Raw genomic sequence first — 18,335 nt, 5'->3', positions numbered from 1 at the left:
CCTCGGTATCAGTTATGATTTGGATCATTATAAGTCTGGCTGTCAGCGCGGTGTCGCTGTCCGTGGTGCTGACACACGTGCTACCCACAGTACCGTTACTCGTCTTGAACTTGGTTTGTTCATCTGCTGTGGCTGAAACGTCAAGCTTTATGTTTCTCAGTATAGTGTGTATGAAGTATGGTAACGGGTAGCATGATGCTGACTTCCTCATTCTCTCCCATGCGAGTCCGTGCGGAGTGGAAAGCCCTGGCGCGGCACGGCTTTGATGGCCTCGCCCAAAGTCCTCTGCAGAGCTCGCTGCTCTGTGTCTCCTCGCTCCTCTGTGGCTGCATGTAGTGATGCTTCATATGTGAAAAATGTCAGGCACTGCCAGCGTGACCTAATCCGTCCAGGCAAGATGAGACACATTTTGTTTAAAGATAACTCAGTACGGGTCAGATTTCACGAGTCAAACCAAATGTTGTTAGTCAGACCGTCAATGGTCGAGCGAATGATTGTTGATTGCAGGCTGTCGTTGTTCTGCTGATAATTTTCAGTCTTCATCAGTCAGCCCTTAAACTGCAACATTAACCAGCCCATAGGCTACTCCAAGACGTTTCTGTAGCATTTTCCACAAATTACTGCCAGACTACTTGATACTTGATAAGGGTCTTATTAGAGCTGTTGGTATGTGCTGGTATCAGAATATCACTTCCATATGCTTGTTCTCAGCACACACAAACATGTAGTGGCCCTGTTGCCTCTATGTCCTGCTAATAGGAGCTGTAGCTCGTGGCCCTGTTGTGTTATTTAATGCTGTTTACGGAAACCGAAGTGGTACTCCAAGGCTCTATCGTTGGACCCTTGACTGGAGAACTAACCGTGAAGTGCTTCAGCTGATAGCGGTAAGTGGGTAGTGGTAATGGTGGGGAAGGAATTGTCTTCTCAGCTGATGGAGACAGAGTCAGGGTGCAGGGTGAAGCCCAGCCTCAGGCAGCCAGCGAGCAATCGATCAGTAGTGGCACGTTTTACCATTTCGCAGAAACTTTTCTCCAAAGCGACATGAGGTCATAACTCATATTTAGCTGAAAATTTTACTCCAGGTGACTTACTGTGCTAGATAGACTGCGGTGAACCCCCTGCTGTCATCGACACATCTGTACACCAGAGCGGTGTGACACACACACACACACACACACACACGTTTACAGTGCAATTTAGCATGACAAATTGACATGAAAAATGTGCCAAATGTATGTGGTCTGTGGAAGGAAACCAGATCACCTGGAGGAAACCCCTGTGAACACGCAAACTCTACAGAGACTGAGCCAGACTCACCTACATAATCCCCCCTCAGGTGTACAGGCCAGGCTCTGTTAGGCACCGTCACGATTCGCTGCGCTGCTGTGCCACCCCTGGTGCCCGCACCCCACTCCACATGTGGAGGATCGAAGCCAGAGCGATGGCTTTGGGAACGCTGCAGTGGCCACTCGACTCCACACCCTTGTTCTAAAACTCTTGCCCGTCCCCCCAGCTTCGGAGCCCAACCTGAAGGTACGCTCGCGCTTAAAGCAGAAGGTGGCGGAGCGGCGCAGCAGCCCACTGCTGAGGCGTAAAGACGGCACGGTCATCAGCACCTTCAAGAAGAGAGCCATCGAGATCACAGGTGGGAGTCGACACACCCTTCAGCCTTGAGTAAAAGCTGCGAGTAAAGCTGCTTGTCCTGTTCTTGGAGCTATTTTTTTTTAACATTCGTTGTGGTTTGGCGAACAGCTTTTCACTTGTCATAGTTGGTGAAACTATTGTATGCACTGTCTTCCCCCGATGGTGAACCTCTTACTAGTCAGTGTGTTCCTTGTGTTTTGGCACCTCATTCTGCTTAAGTCAACCAGTTATTGCTGCAGCTCGTCACTGAGTCAACCAGCAGGTCATGTGCTCTTTGTTGCCTGCCATACAGCGTGTGACATTTGTGAGATGGGAGCCCAGGTGTGTTGCCAGGGCGCTGAAGTGTGTGTTAGCCACCTGATTAGATGAACCGCCTAGTAACTCGCTGACACGCGCACACACACATTCTTCATAAACGAATACAATGTGCAGCACAGGTCAATGGACCCGGCTGCTTCTGCAAGGATCAGCGTCGAACCCGCAGCGCAGGGCCTCGTAGCCTGGACAGGTATAGTACCTCCCAACATTCAGTTGGCAATACTGCTGTTTCGCTCCGATTTCGCTGATGAAGCCAGGGTGTTTGGATAAAACAGGCGTTCTTTCTTTTCCTTTCCTTTCAGTTTCAGTTTCAGGCGGCAGCAGAGCCATGCGGGCGGAGCCACAGGACCGTGTTTGTTGAGCTCAAATAAGCAGATGATTTACATCTTTTGTTTTCAGGGGGATGCTGAAGATAAGTTAGATAATCCCTGTAGACGGAAGGTCAGCTTAAGAAGTGGAAAGAGCTGTGTGTGTTTGTGTGTTCTGTTGAATTTGACCCATTTAATAACGTCATTCAGATAAGCTGCTCCTAGAATGCAGTTTCTGGTTGTGGTCGGGTACGTAAGCGGAGGTTCGAGCCGGAAGATGTTCTCCGACGCCTCTGTGTGTCCTCGCAGTGTCCTCCATGTGCAGCAGCGCTCCTGGCTCCGGGCCCAGCTCCCCAAACAGCTCCAACAGCGCCATCTCCGAGAACGGCTCGAGCGGCTCCGTGCCCAACATCCACAACAAGGTGCGAGGGACGCCGAAGCGCAGAGGGATCCTCCCTTCTACACAGCTGCACGGTCACCAAATACCTCAGTATCTGCTGATACTTTTGCTCTTCCTTCGCTTCCAGTTTTAATGCTTCTGCCGTTTACCCTCGGCAGCAGAGTCCGGTCCACCGGTCACCGGATTACACATACAGCCACGCTCCGAATTTCTGTACCATGTGGCGAGGCCGACTACTGTACTGTGCCGTACCGTACCATACCCGTAGGAGGCCGCTGTGTCCTTTGTGCTGCTGTGATCGTCCCCCTGTTCGAGTCCCCGTTGTGCTGACTGCAGGGTGCCGGGAGGTGGGCAGGGGGGTCACTGACGGCTCCTGCTGCAACCTGTGGTTGAGTTTCTGCTGTTAAATGTGCACGACCATGAGTGAACCCTAACTCATCCCAGGGGTCTTTCAGCAGGGTTAGGGTTAGAGTAAGGGCTAGGGTTTTGGGTTAGGGTTTTTGGTTAGGGTTAGGATTTAGGGTTTGAGTTAGGGTTAGGGTTACAGTTAGAGTTAGATGACCTTAGTCTGCAGTGACTGGCCCCACTTTGAAAGAGCAATCGCGCACTCAGTCAGTGATGTGTGGAGTGTGTCAGTGGAGGGTTTCTCTTTGCCATGCGCCAAGGTGACAGAGAGACACTCTCAAGCTTCTGTTTTCCATAACATTCGGGAATGAATTTATCAAATAAATATGTGCTGCAGGGACAGTGCGAAATGTGCTTTATTTTGGGCCGAAAGCCCGGCTGCCGTTTGGCAGTTGGGTGTGACGTGCGCAAGCACACACTCGTATCGACGGTTCAGGCCCGCTTGTGCGCTGATTAGCTGTCGTCAGATCCCGATAGGCTGAAATGACTCATGAGGCTTATTAAAGCCAGTCTGGAGGTCGCCTGCGTTCGGCCGAGCGTCGCATTTATTCCTAACAGCGAGCTCCCTCACCCCCCTTGCAGCTACAGCTACATAAAAAAGTGTTTAGTGGGAAAACAAACACAAATAATGTGCCTCTGGCAGTATCACACCAAATTATTTTCGGTATCTACAAATGGCTGAGCAGTGGTGTGGAAGTGATGATAATTGAACTGCGATTCGTTAAAGCGGCTTCATGTCACAACCGCAGATGTAACCCCACCCCCCACGATGGCAGGTCCAGAGCTCTAAGTGGGTTTCACGTGATGGCACGACCGCCCTGCTCCGGTCAACAGTGGTCTCTGTGTGGAGTGCCAGTGGCTCTGGCTGCGACATACAACTCAGAGTAAACAGAAGTGCATCAGCAGCAGACCCAGAGCTATGGACACACAGCCCCGTGTGTGTGAGACACCACCATGTTGCTGGTTCTCATCCCTTCAGTAGCTCCTATAGAAGTGACATTCAAAAGGCAAGTACAGAGATCGTCATAGCCGATGGTGTTGGACTCATTTATTTAGCTGTCAGGCGGTCAAGAGAGAAGTGGCTCTCGGAGAGGTGGGTTCAAGGGATTCAGCAGATCTGAGGGACACTGGGCTCTGATTCTACCGCATCAGAACTAAAACAAAGAACCAGTGGGATTTCAGTAGTGGACCCTGTGTGCTTTTAATGCCAGCTGGTGTGGTACAGTTATTTGTTAGTGAAATGCCAGCAATGCTTTCTTGGGTATGGGGTGTGTGCTACGTGGCCCCAGTATGCACACACGCTGGATGCATGTGTAGCGGTAAGTACCAGGAAGGAGTAAATGATTCTAGGGTGCTGTGCCTGCTGAGGGTCGCAGGGGGTTGCTGGGAGTCGCTGACCGTCTTCTCTTCCCGCAGCATTTGCACTCCCAGCAGCAGACGACGAGCACCGACGGGCCGGTCAGCCAGCTCAGCCTGTACACGTCCCCCTCGCTGCCAAACATCTCCCTGGGCCTGCCGGCATCCAGCATTACTGTGAGTTCTGCACCCTGGTTCATGGGGGGAATGTAAGCGTGTGCGCGCACGCGCAAACACGCACCCACACACACACACACACACACACACACACACACACACACACACTGTAGGAGTTTGGCTCAGTCTGGTTACATGCTGGCTTCTGTGATGAACTTATCAGGGCTGCACACATGTAAACATGTATTATTAGTGATAAACTCACTGTGCCACTGGAAGCCCCTGTATCCCTTGCACTGCTCTGACAGTGAGCGCAGTGTGTGTTACAGTGTGCTCTTCATGGAGTGCTCATACCATTTGGTAGCACCACTGCTTTTAGTGACACCCCATACCCTCCAGGCATGTTCTTTATTTAGTTGCCGACGTTTTGCCCAAACAGGTGCCTTTGCCAGGCTTTAGCAGATTCCTTGCTAAGTAAATTAATAGTGTCTCTCGAGCTCAGTGTGTGCGACTCCAGCTGCCGCCCGTGATTTTCTGTCAGGAAGGGTGTCCTGTTTTGTCGTCGTAATGCTACTCGGCGGCTCTGCGTCTCACCCCGCCCCCCCAGGCTCCGCAGAAGCTGTCGGCCCAGCAGGAGGCAGAGCGACAGGCCATCCAGAGCATACGGCAGGGTGGCGCCCTCACGGGGAAGTTCGTGAGCACCTCCGCCCTTCCCGCCTGCCTTGCCCCCGGCGTGGTCCACGACTCGGAGCCGCCATCCGCCAACACCCACAACCACTCGTCCCTGCTGCAGCACGTCCTGCTGCTGGAACAGGCCCGCCAGCAGAGTGCGCTGCTTGCAGGTGCCCTGGTTGCACACACTCTCTCACCTGCACCTGTACACACATCTGCACCTGTACACCCCTAACTCCACCTGTTGTCACCAGGTGTGTGTCTCCCCTCCCCAAACATACCTACATGCTGACACGTCCAGCTGCTCTGTGACCGCGCAGCCTCCCGGTGCATTCGGGTGCAGATGTGCGCGACGTGTCACTGCAAGCCTCATTGTGTCCCTTGAACACAGAGAGCAGATGCAGCCCCCGCCAAACACACACGTTTGTTCACAGGCATTAACTCGCACAGCTCCAGTCATGTTCTGCTGATTTCTGGGTACAACAGAACACAGAGCAAGCGCTCAGGGGCTGAGAAGACGGTCATTTACACCAGTTTACGCAGCCTGTACATGTAGACTAGATTCTCCTCTCAGTAAATGATGCCATTTTTTCCTCATCAAGCAGAATTATTCATCATGTATGACACGATGGCTGTGAACGACAGATGCACGCTAAGCTAACTGCGTCACCCCATTCTCCCAGTGCCCATCTATGGACAGTCGCCCCTGGTGACGGGTGAGCGGGCATCCGCGGGCATGCGCGCTGTCAACAAGATGCCCCGGCACCGGCCACTGAGCCGCACGCAGTCGGCGCCTCTGCCCCAAAGCCCACAGGCCCTGCAGCAGCTTGTCATGCAGCAGCAGCACCAGCACTTCCTGGAGAAGCAGAAGCAGTACCAGCAGCACGTGCAGCTCAAGGTGGGAGGCGCCTACACACACCGAGAGCCTTTGCATCTGCGGTTCCGCCCTCCTGAGACGGACCTCACACCGTGCCCTTTGTGCCCGTTCATCACTTAATTGTGATCTTTCTGAATGACTGCTGTTCCAGAACCCCGGGGTATGTATCTGTCAAGACGCCAGAGGTGTGTTTTGTCTAAGCCACGATGTCTCGCGGTGTAACACCTCATAATGTCTCGGAGTCGCTGTGACCCTGTCCAAGGCACAGACTTGGCTCCGTGCTGCTGCTGTCCTGTTCTTGTGGGACACGTCAGTACCTTGGAGCTCCTGGTGCTCCCGGTCACCTGTGGTCACCGTGTTCCTGATGGACCCCCTTCTCATCGTCCAGATTCTTTCCAAGGGGGCAGAGCTGCCCCGCCAGCCACCCAGCCACCCCGAGGAGACGGAGGAGGAGCTGACAGAGACAGCTGAGATGCAGGATGATGAACAGGAGCTGGGGCCGGAAGTGACGAGGGAGGGACCTCTGCAGCAGGATGCTGTGCACGAGAGGCCGAATGAGATCCCGGTGCCCACAGAGCAGCCGGTCGCTCTGAAAGAGGAGAATGCGGAGAGCGATGTGGAGGAGGAGGAGGAGGAGGAGGAGGAGGAGGAGGAGGATGACGACGAGGATCTGAGGGAGAGCGAAGAACAGGGCAGCCCTTACACCCAGGTACAGGAGTAGAGTTTCTCCTCTCACCCATCACTAGACACTCTCGGGGAGGAGTCCACATAGACACACACCTTCGCAGAGGAACCCTTGCGGCCAGTAGCGTGTAGCACATACGGTACTCTTGTTTCGGCAAGTCTTTCGTATTAGCTGAGGCATCCCTGGTCTGGAGACTACAATGGGAAGCCATGGTTTTCCCTGGCGGCGCTGTAGCATGGAGGGGTCAGTTTCGCTGCGGGACGCAGCAATCGGACACTGGGATTGAAACCCACTCCTGCATTCACTTCATTCAAGCGTCAGGGTTGCAACATGTGGATGGCTTGTGATGACTGGTGCGCAGTCGGATACCTTGGCATGGTGCTGGGGAAGTGATGCTTGGGTTTTGCCTGTCGTTTTCAGTCTCAGGTGTCCCTAGTCTGAGTTTCAGGCGCTTGCAGTGAAAGAATGGTGTCTGTGTAACAGTTGTAACCGCTGTGCCACCGTGCCGCCCCACGTACTGTACAGGAGTAGCTGTGTAAAGGGTTATCTGGGCATCATCATAAAGTTATGATGCCTGAACATTTACACATTACATGAACTTAAGAGATGATGGGAAAAATGAGTCGGGAAGAGATCAGTTTTCAGACCCTTCGTAAATGTAGACAGAGTGAGAGGGGAAGGTCGTTCCACCATAGCTGAGCCAGAACCAAGAATCTCTGTGCTTTACCTTTCGTGTGTGGGACCACCAAGCGGTAAGGTGTGGAAGAATGAAGGGGTCCGGTTGGGGTGTAGCAAATGATCAAGTCTTGTAGATATCTGGGAGTGGTTCTGTTGATGCTTTTGTAGACAATAACCGGGTCTTGAATTTGATCCGGGCAGCTATAGGAAAGCAGGGGGGCCTGGTGGCGTAGTGGGTTGGACCGGGTCCTGCTCTCTGGTGAGTCTGGGGTTCGAGTCCCGCTTGGAGTGCCTTGCAATGGACTGGTGTCCCGTCCTGGGTGTGTCCCCTCCCCCTCCGGCCTTACACCCTGTGTGGCCAGGTTAGGCTCCGGCTCCCTGCGACCCCGTATGGGACAAGCGGTTCAGACTGTGTGTGTGTGTGTGTGTGTGTGTGTGTGTGTGTGTGTGTGTGTGTGAGAGACCTATAGGAAACCACTGCAGAGAAATGAGAAGAGGAGATACATGCAAATGCTTCGGCAAGTCAAACACAACTTGTACCGTGGTATTCTCTATCAGCTGTACCAATACACCAATTTACGCATTAATTGAGCTGGATAATGTTTATTGTATTAGAGTTGGTGCCATGATCAAGCTGGCTGCAGCAGGTGCAGGCATTCGAACCCAGGCCACTACACCACCTGCTGCCCAGTAAATGCAATAGGACATTGAAAAGGTCCTCTGTTTGCTTCTCGGAGTGTGTGTGTGTGTGTGTGTGTGTGTGCGTGTGTGTGTGTGTTTCTGTGGGGTAGGAATTCCGCAGTTAGTGTCTTCACAAGCTGGTGAAGTGTCTCAGGCGTGGAATGAAACTGTCAGAAGAAAGGGACTGGGAGGGCAAGCTTTGTCTCCAGCACACACATGCTCGCACACACGCACGCGCGCAAACACACACACAGACGCACACGCGTGCGCACGCACGCACACGTTCTCCCTCCTTGTTGCCTTCTCATGTCTGAGTGAGCGGAGAGATGCGAATTGGCTCATCTCTGTGAGTCATCTCTGCATTGCTGGGTGACTAACGCTCTGCCCACTCCCACACCCCCCTTCACCCGCGCCTTTTTCCCTCCTCAATTTTAGCCCACTTTGTCTGAAGGGGTTCGCAGCTGCATTTTTATTTGTGTGTGAGAGACAGAGTGAGAAAGAAGCAGGGGATCGATCCAAAGGCACTGCTTAAGAACATCGCTCAAGTACAGTGCCACCACTGCCCCACCCACTGGCATCTGTGTTCCCTCCATCTTTAATACCCATCTCCTCCTCGCCGCCGCCGACGACAGAGGTGTCTTTCAATGGAGGGAAACGGAAGTGGTGGAAACCGCAGACCCTCCCCCGCCGCTCCACTTTCCCATTCATAACAAGGACAGAGGACGCGGTTCGCCTTAAACATGTCTCACACACACACACACACACACACACACACACACACACACACACACGCGGGCACATACACAAAGGGGGCTGCAAACTCCTCTTTTCCTCTCCTTGTGTGGGGGGCTGAGTGCTCCCAGCACACTGTGCCTCAGGTTGCGAGCAGCGCTTGAGAACAGAACCCCCCCCTACCTTGCTCCCACCCCCCGACTTGTGTGTGTACGTAGGGTACGCGCTCGGACGCACCTTGGCTCTCCGACACCTTCTGTCCCTGAGCGGCGAGGGAGCCGCTTTTATAAAGTGTTGCTCTCTCTAAGGGGGAGAATAGTGGCGCTGCTGCCCGTCCACGGTCACGGCGAAAGGCTCGTGGTCACGTGTGTCTCGGCATAATTCCTGCACCTCCTTCTGCTTCCTCAGTTTGCAGAGCAGCAGCAGCAGCAGCACCTGCAGCAGCTCCACCTGTTCCAGGCCTCCCTGTCCATGTCTGGCGTGCCCCACAGGCCTCTGGGAAGGGCCCAGTCGTCCCCGGCCACCGCGAGCCTCAAGGCCGCGTCCGGGTGCGAACTGCCCGTAAAGCACCTCTTCACGACAGGTTCGGCGTGAGCCGCGACTCGCTCGCACGCTTGTGTTTTTGTGTTACGCTAACTTGTGACGTTGCTGTGAACGGTGCAGTTGTTTGTGCCAGTTGAAAACTTTATTTTTCTATTTTTTTTCTAATATGAAGAATTTTGCCTGTGCTGATGGTTAGATATAGAGATTTACACGAAAAAGTATTAAATCTGGCCTGCTTTCCCCTCTTGAATGGTCACCTGTCACATCGGAATTAAAGACTTTGAAATGTAAACAAAAACATGGTCCTCCTGGGGTCGCAGGGTTGCACTCCTGGGGTTCACCCTGGTCGAGACCTTTCCTCCCCGAAGTGGGTATCGGAGGAACGCCTTCTGTGCTCCGATTGTAGTATTTCGGAGAAAGGCTGTCGGCTGTCGGTGACCCTGATGACTGTGATGACCATGGTGCTCTGCCTCGACCCCAGGTGTGGTGTACGACACCTTCATGCTGAAGCACCAGTGCATGTGCGGCAACACCCACATACACCCAGAGCACGCTGGGCGCATCCAGAGCATCTGGTCCCGGCTGCAAGAGACAGGGCTGCTCAATCGCTGCGAGGTGAGGCGCCCCCTGCTGGCCGGAGGACCTTCAGCCAATTTAAACATCCTGTTAACAGAGAAAGTGATTTTGTAATTGTTTCATTTCCCTCTTTCTCTCTCGCTCTCTCTGTCTCTGTCCCCCCCCCCGATGGGTCTGGTGTGAGCAGAGGATCAGGGGTAGGAAGGCGACACTAGACGAGATTCAGACAGTCCATTCGGAGCACCATACACTGTTGTATGGCACCAGCCCTCTCAACAGGCAGAAGTTGGACAGCAAGAAGCTCTTAGGTGAGCCATCAGCTCTCTGCGGCTGCTCACTATATTTTGTGTGCGTGTGTGTGTGTGTGTGTGTGTTTTGCTTCCAGAACTCCCAAGTCTTCACCCTAAAAAGCTTTGCTTTGCCATAAATTCAGCCAGCTGCCGCCTGATGCACTCGGAGAGATGACTGCTTCCAAGAGCCCTCAGTATTTTTAGCTCTGGAAGACGTGGGGGACTCCCCCCCCCCCATCCACCCCGCCCCTCCACCTCCTCCTCTGCCTCTGAATCATCGCTTTCTGTTTCTGGAGGATGGATGTCTCGTCCAGATGCAGACAGCAGCTGATCTGTCCACTGACTTGCCTGTGCTCCTCAGCTGACTTTGTGAGGAGAACACCTGGACTTTCTCTGGACATTCTCTGGACATTCTCTGGACATTCTCTTGTACCTTGTATCTTCTCCAGTTCACATACTATCTGAGTAAAAAACTAATGAGTTTCTCCTGCTTTATCTTTCCTTCTGTTGCGATATTATGATCCAAACTGGACGAGTGTTGTCTGTGTGCTACAGCAGCTCTCAGTTCTCCAGCGAGGCACAAAACAGATCAAAACAAAGTGTGTTGCGTCAAGACAAGAGGCATCCATGTCGGGGCTGGGGCTGGGGCTGGGGGGCAAGAAGATGCCTCCACTCCCAGTTTATACAGAATGTCCATTTGAAGTTGCTTATTCCTGCTCGCTTAGCGTTAGCAGCATTAATTATTGACACAGGTGCAGGTACCTTAATGATGCATGTGAGGAACATGAGAGCCTCTGCGTTTAAACAAAAAAAAGGAACCGAACAAAGATATTTGGACGCTGGAAGTGGAGCTGTTGACAGGCATGGAAACCACTTCCTGTTTGGGAACAACTGAGCTCTTAATGTGACCGTTATGTTTTTTATTGTGTGACCCGAATCGCTTCTGTTGCTCAGATGCTCTCTTTCCGTCTTGGAGAAACTATTTAAACTTTCATTTACATGTACGGTTTCAGTCAAAAGTTTGAGTACACCCGCCGGAAGCTCTTCTTTTTCGTCATCTGCGAACACAAGAAGCAGGAAATGCAACAAAACGCAGAGATCCGTCGATGGGGCCAAACGGAACCGAAGAAAGCAAAGTCTAAAGTAAACAGGGCTGGACTTGGATGTGCACAGCGCTTCAGGACTGAAACCACCTCCTTCTTCTCTCTCCGTTACCCCCTTAGAAGCTGCTTCCAGCTGGAGCTCTCGGTCTTGTTGACCACAGGTGGTCGCAGTCATCGCATTCACATGTACCTTTGTTCATTGAGAGCACAACGAGTGCATTACAGCAACAGAGGAGAGATTTGAGTGCAGACACGTGATTCTAGAGTATGGTCCATTTGTTACATACCGCGGTATAATCCAGTGTACATCACACGAGTAGCTACATATAGGCCTTTTTTAAATTATTAAACCGATACCATAGAGCATATTTACCAAGCACATCGGAGGTCGGGGAGAAGTGACTTGGAAAGAGATGAGTTTTGATACTCTTCTTAAATGTAGAGAGATTCAGCAGTTCTGAGTGAGAAGGGGAGGTCGTTCCACCACATCGGAGCCAGAACCGAGAGCCTTCGCCCTTTTGCTTTTGGACCTTTCATGCGTGGGACCACCCAGCGGGCAGATGTGGAGGAACATAGCAGCCTGGTTGGGGTGTAGCGATGTGTTTGCTTGTATGAGCCTTCTATAGAGTGAATATCAGAACAAATGGATGCCTGATCAGTCATGACTCATGACAGCCCACAGGAAGCCGCTTCCAGTTACTCTTTTTACTGTGCTTTTTACAACGTTGTGCACGCTTGCTTGCTTGCTTAGCACTGCTCTTGCTGCTGCTCCTGCTCAGCACTGCTTTTCTTGCTGTTAAGCAGCGGTTTGTGCCCGATGCCTCTAAATTCAGAGAGCAAGAGCCAGTTGAGCCCATTATTGCGTTCCTTGACCTTTTCTTTCTCATCTGATGCGGCTTTCAGGTCCGATCAGCCAGAAGATGTATGCTGTGCTCCCCTGTGGCGGCATCGGGGTGAGTAACTCATAGGTACGGAGCTGTATACGGGAGGGTGGCACCGGGGGCCGTGAGCACACGCCCGCCGTGCGGTTCTGGGCACGGCCAACCGGGAGCCACGCAGTGACCTGCCCTCGCCATGTGAGCCGCTGTGTGGTTAGATAGGTGTCAGTGCGACGACAGCACGACTTGTACATTTACATATATCTTCATGTAATCATTTATCAGACACTTTTCTCCAAAGCGACGAACATCTCATAGAAAATACGATGTGTGCATTACGTTAGCAGGAAGAGACACTGACGTGTGACTCTTTAGTACAGTTACTTTCTTTCACTGTATGAACCCATGTTCATCACAGAAGTAGCTGCATAAAACTCAGAATATTGACGATTCCTGATCACCTTCCTACTGTGTTTTTTTGAGATACACAAACATTACAGTACATTACAGGAGTGGCTGTGTAAAGGTTTAGCCAGGGATGATCTTAAAATTATAGTGCTTGAACTTTAGAGATCATGGATGAAATGACTCAGTTTGGAAGAGGGGAGTTTTCAGACCCTTTTTGTACAGGTAACTGCTGCACTGTCAATGATGCCTTTTTAGAAAAAAAAATTAGAAAGAAATTCTGCATGTTCATTTTAAGCTGAGTTGGTCATTTTTATCAGTGTTTGGTCATAGCTGAAGTTTTTGGTCTTAACTTGCACCCGACTTTGGAAGTCCGCAACACGCGTCACGTGACATACGAACTCGTGGTCTTTTGGAATCTCGCTCAAGTCGCCGGGAGGGATATAACGGTGAGAACGGTGTGAGCGCCGCACTGTGCCCGTGCAGGTGGACAGCGACACCGTGTGGAACGAGATGCACTCGTCGAGCGCCGTGCGCATGGCTGTGGGCTGCGTCATCGAGCTCGCCTTCAAGGTGGCTGCCGGAGAGCTCAAGGTGAGAAATGTCCTGTTGGGTGGGGTGGGAAAGGTCTCTCTCCGTCTCTGTCTCCCTGTCCGTCCGTCTGAAAAACACCCCCCACCCCACTGCTGCGGGAGTGCGATTCGAGCGTGAGATCTTTGGATGGGATTGCAAGGCAAGAGCCCCGAACTGCACCCCCAACCCTCTTGTCTCTTGTGCTCCCGCACAGAACGGCTTTGCGGTCGTGCGTCCGCCGGGACACCACGCAGAGGAGTCCACTGCCATGTATGTATCCCAGGGGGCAATGCGGCCCTTTTAAAAATGATGTGTGTAACGGAGTCTCGTCCCCCTTGGTCCCGAGCCCCGGCGCTAACGCCTGCCTGCCTGCCTGCCTGCCTGCCTGCCTTCCTGCCTGCCTGCCTGCCTGCCTGCGCGTGCGCTACTTCCGCAGGGGATTCTGCTTCTTCAACTCGGTCGCCATCACAGCCAAGCTCCTGCAGCAGAAGCTCAGCGTGGGCAAGATCCTCATAGTGGACTGGGTGAGTCACAGAGCACCATAAGTCTCAGCCTGTCTGTCATACTGCCCTTGAGTGAGCGTGAGCATCAGTCTGTCTGTCCTCCCCTGCAGGACATCCACCATGGCAATGGTACCCAGCAGGCCTTCTACAGCGACCCGAACGTGCTGTACGTCTCCTTGCATCGGTACGATGACGGCAATTTCTTCCCTGGCAGTGGAGCCCCAGAAGAGGTTGGCCCCTTGTGCTTTCTGTCTGCCCACTTTTCTGTGTCCATTTGCGCCTTTCGGTGCCCTCATTCGTCATGTGTGTCCATCTATGCCTCCGTGCCCCCCTCCGTTCCCTATGTGTCCATCTGTGCCTCCGTGTTCCCGTTCCTCATATGTGTCCATGTGCACCCCTGTGTCCATCCTTTGGCTTGTCTATCTATCCTGTGTTTCTACCTCCCCTTTACTCCTAACCTGTCAAGTGGCTTCACACATAAGAGGTGTGTTAGTTCTTCTCTTCCCCTGGAGACCTCGGGGACAATGCGATAGGCTGCTTTGCTCTATGTCTGCAGGTGGGGACGGGTCCAGGGGTCGGGTACAACGTCAACATTGCCTGGACTGGGGGCGTTGAGCCCCCGATGGGGGACGTTGAGTATCTGACCGCCTTCAGGTATGAAACGGTGCTCATTGCTCACGTGCTCCGGCAGGCAGTAGCGCTACCGAGGAAACACACTGAGACAGAGAAAGAGTGACGCACAACACGTTTTGTCCTCTGTCCAGTGCAGTCGTGTTGTCCATGACGTGGGACTGCTGTTGTCTAGCCAAGGGTGCCATTCCTGGACACCTCGGCGCTGCCTCCCAGTTGTCCTGCACACACTGTCTCGGCACTCGCCCTTTGTGCTCACAGACATGTGCAGCCGTCACTGGTGCTGTGTTTTGGTAGTTTTCCACTGGTTGATATTCATGTCCCTCCCTTACAGCATAACACACACGCACACTTACGCACACACACATACATATGTATCGATAAGATGTGTTGTGGGGGGAGCTTCTCTTTGGAGTCATCTCCCAGCATGGTCTTTGTACGGACACCTGGAAGGAATAAAGGCCTTGACGTTTCACGCCGTGTGTCCATTCGAAGAAGGAGAGAGGGAGTAACCGGCGAGCACTGACATTCTGGTGTCGCAATGTGGGGGTACAGTGTTTGGCGGCACCGAAGAGCTTTTTCTGCCACCGTGGCTCGATGTGACGGCTGCTCTCTGAGCCCAGCGCCTGCTGCTCCATGCTGCCAACCTGCGGCGGCCTTCCGCCTCACTCTGTGTCTCTGCCGGCACAGGACGGTGGTGATGCCCATTGCCAACGAGTTCTCTCCAGATGTGGTGCTGGTGTCAGCTGGGTTCGACGCTGTCGAAGGTCACCAGTCTCCGCTGGGGGGCTATTCAGTCACAGCCAAGTGTAAGTGACACCCGCCAAGGCTAAGCTCCCTTGGTGTGTGTGTGTGTGTGTGTGTGTGTGTGTGTGTGTGTGTGTGTGCTCGCGCGCTCGTGTGTGCGCGTGTGTGCATGCGTCTGTATGGGGACATTGTTCAAGGTGCACCAAGATGTGGGCTCACCTTTTCTTCTAGGAGCGCTGTTATATTCCCCCATGTTTGCCCTTTGTTGCATTTAAACTGTAGACGAGAGGTGGGGAGTTGTTGTCCTCACACATTGCACTGGGTTCATCTGCTGGGTTCATTTACTGGTTTCATCTCCTGGGTTCATGTACTGGGTTCTACTGGGTCTGAGTCTGGAAGAGGTGAGTTTTCAGGCCCTTCTTAAATGTGGACAGGGTTTCAGCAGTTCTGAGTGAGAGGGGGAGGTCGTCTCACCCCAACACAGCCAAAACCGAGAACCTCCATGCTTTACTTTTCATGTGCGAGGCCACCAAGCGAGTAGAAGTAGACGAGCGAAGGAGTCTGGTTGGGGTGTAGCGGTTGATCAAGTCTTGTAAATATTTGGGATCAGTTCTGTTGATACATTTGTAGGCAATAACCAGGGTCTTGAATTTGATCTGGGCTGCAATAGGAAACCAGTGCAAAGAAACAAGTAGAGGAGATACATGGGAACGCTTCAGCAAATCAAACACAACTTATACCGTGGTATTCTGTATCAGCTGTAGAGATGTGATGGAAGTAGCAGGAAGGCCACACAAAAGAGAGTTGCAGTAGTCCAGATGGGAAGTCACCATGGCCTGGACAAGGAGTTGGGCAGAGTCAGTTGTGAGGTAAGGACGGATCCTGCGGATTTTATGCAGGAGGTATCTGCAGATACAGGTTGTGGGTTCAATATGTAGAGAGAAGGAGAGACTCGAGTCAGTCGTTGCTCCCAGATTCTTAGTTGGTAAGGAAGGTGAAAAGAGTGAGTTGTCCAGTTTTCATACAGAGTTCTCGACAGGAGGACGGACCAGCTGGGAGGTGAAGGATGTCTTTTGTGGAGAAGGGTTGAGTTGTACGTGATGATTAGACATTCGGGCGGAGAAGTATGAGGTATCTGCAAGACCGGGTTGTGGCTTCGATGTGCTGAGAGAAAGACAGACTTGAGTCAATCATCACTTCCAGCTGTTAGCCGAGGAGGTAGGAAAATGAGTGAGTTGTCTAGTTTAATTGATAGATCGTGACAGGAGGACAGGCCAGCTGGGAGGTGAAGAATCTCTGTTTTGGAGAGGTTGAGTTGGAGGTGGTGATCAGACATCCATGAAGAGATGTTCGACAGGCAGGCAGCAATGTGCGGAAATGTCTGATGCTCCAGGTGGAAAGGAGAGGAAGAGCTGGGTATCATCAGCGTAGCAGTGCTATTTGAATCCATGGGAGGTGATGACCGGACCAAGGGAGGAGGTGTAGCTCAAGAAGAGAAGAGGACCCAGTACCGAGCCCTGCAGGACACCGGTTGAGAGAGGCAGAGGAGAACGAGAGCCCCTCCAGACCACTTGATAGGATCTGTCAGATATGTAGGTAGGACTCAAACCATCTTAATGCTGCTCCTTTGATCCCGAGCTAACTAAGAGAGGAGAGTAGAATCTGGTGATCGACAGTTTCCAATGGTGTAGACAGATCGAGGAGGATGAGAACTGTGGACAGATGCGCCGTCTCCGTGGAGTGACTAACTTTGAAACCAGACTGATATCCACCGAGGAGATGATTCCAGATGAGGAAATCAGAGTAGGAGTGACGATGGGATCGGATCAAGCGAGCAGGTGGTGGCTCTGTGTGACATCAGGACGTCGGAGATTTCAGATTCAGAGAGTGGCTTGAATTTGAAGAGCATGACTCTGCAGGGAGGTCCATTGCGAACCGGGCAGTGTGATGGGTGATGGGTCATCTACTGGGTTCATTTACCGGGTTCTACTGAGTTCATTTACTGGGTTCTATTGGGTTCTACTGAGTTTTCTTCTCCGTCTCCCTCTATTTGTGCTACTAATTGGTGACTAAAGCCTTTCGCCATGAGCTGGATACAAGAACACTGATTTCCCAAACCACTGATTTAGCGTGGAAGCCTACAGTCGCTGTAGAGGTTTTCCCAAAAATAAGCAAAACGTTTGTTTCCTTTTGACAGCATTCATCGTCCACATGGACTGTGTGCAAAGTACCAAAGGGATGTTATGTAGAATGTATCTATGTTCAAAAAGTGTGCTACACAGTCGCCGTGAGAGGAGTCCGACTGACGTGGACACGCCGATCGCTGCTTTCCAGGTTTCGGTCACCTCACCAAGCAGCTCATGAAACTGGCTGGAGGCCGCGTGGTCTTGGCACTCGAGGGGGGACACGATCTCACGGCTATTTGCGACGCCTCCGAGTCCTGCGTTTCGGCCCTGCTGGGGGACGAGGTACCGCACCGCGAGCGATTCAAACCCGGGGAGGGGGCTCGGCCGTGCCGGAACGCAGCTTTTCTCACAGCTGTTTCTGGCTCTTCCCTACCCAGCCAGACCCCCTGCCTCAAGCCGTGCTGCAGCAGAAACCCTGCCCGAAGGCCGTGGCGTCGCTCGAGAAGGTCATCGACATTCAGAGTGAGTGGCGGCGCTGAGCACCGAACATCCGTCCATCTGTTGCGCTTTGCCTTTAGCGTCCGCTGGGAGTGTCAAGAGTGACACGGCTCTCCTCGGCCCTTCTTCCTCCTCGTTACAGGCAAGCACTGGAGCTCTGTGCAGCGGTTTGCCCCCACGGTGGCTCAGTCCGCGGTGGAGGCGCAGCGCCGGGAGAAGGAGGAGGCCGACACCGTGAGCGCCATGGCCTCTCTGACCGTGGACCCCGAGCAGGGTTGCAACCAGGAGTCCTGCAGGTACGTCCAGCACACGCTGATGCTCTGTGGATGTTGCAGTCTCATCGTGTGTCATCCCGGTACAAACACACACGCACGCAGAGTTCCGGTACATTCCGCAGAGAGTATCGTGACGTAAAAGGGCTCCACACTAATTGTTTGTTTCTGCTTGTCCACAAGACAGGCACATTTTGACTGCCCCATCACACTCTGCACTTGTGCAGTTTTGGAACACTTACATTTATCTGACATTTTTCTCCAAAGTGACTTAGTTATTTACCCTTTTATACAGCTGGGTAATTTTACTGGAATGAT

General features: G+C 52.6%; 1 protein-coding gene across 3 annotated transcripts in view; it reads left to right on the top strand.

Annotated features, from left to right (window-relative positions):
* LOC108924809 (histone deacetylase 5-like) overlaps positions 1 to 18,335 on the top strand; it is a 60,173-nt gene that overhangs the window by 40,928 nt on the left and 910 nt on the right. For all 3 annotated transcript variants that reach the window (XM_018736383.2, XM_018736384.2, XM_018736385.2), the window contains 19 exons: positions 1,514 to 1,645; positions 2,580 to 2,692; positions 4,492 to 4,608; positions 5,156 to 5,390; positions 5,904 to 6,118; positions 6,486 to 6,806; positions 9,282 to 9,456; positions 9,898 to 10,031; positions 10,180 to 10,300; positions 12,289 to 12,338; positions 13,155 to 13,262; positions 13,456 to 13,511; positions 13,678 to 13,765; positions 13,855 to 13,974; positions 14,301 to 14,398; positions 15,065 to 15,183; positions 17,456 to 17,589; positions 17,685 to 17,769; positions 17,888 to 18,041. In XM_018736383.2, the coding sequence (XP_018591899.2) occupies positions 1,514 to 1,645; positions 2,580 to 2,692; positions 4,492 to 4,608; positions 5,156 to 5,390; positions 5,904 to 6,118; positions 6,486 to 6,806; positions 9,282 to 9,456; positions 9,898 to 10,031; positions 10,180 to 10,300; positions 12,289 to 12,338; positions 13,155 to 13,262; positions 13,456 to 13,511; positions 13,678 to 13,765; positions 13,855 to 13,974; positions 14,301 to 14,398; positions 15,065 to 15,183; positions 17,456 to 17,589; positions 17,685 to 17,769; positions 17,888 to 18,041 (2,575 nt within the window). The remainder of the gene's footprint in view (positions 1 to 1,513; positions 1,646 to 2,579; positions 2,693 to 4,491; positions 4,609 to 5,155; positions 5,391 to 5,903; positions 6,119 to 6,485; positions 6,807 to 9,281; positions 9,457 to 9,897; positions 10,032 to 10,179; positions 10,301 to 12,288; positions 12,339 to 13,154; positions 13,263 to 13,455; positions 13,512 to 13,677; positions 13,766 to 13,854; positions 13,975 to 14,300; positions 14,399 to 15,064; positions 15,184 to 17,455; positions 17,590 to 17,684; positions 17,770 to 17,887; positions 18,042 to 18,335) is intronic.

The sequence above is a fragment of the Scleropages formosus genome, chromosome 3 (genome assembly GCF_900964775.1).
Source record: "Scleropages formosus chromosome 3, fSclFor1.1, whole genome shotgun sequence".
Lineage (NCBI taxonomy): Eukaryota > Metazoa > Chordata > Actinopteri > Osteoglossiformes > Osteoglossidae > Scleropages > Scleropages formosus.
Note: the sequence above shows the minus strand (reverse complement) of the source record. Positions and strands in the feature narration are given on the sequence as shown.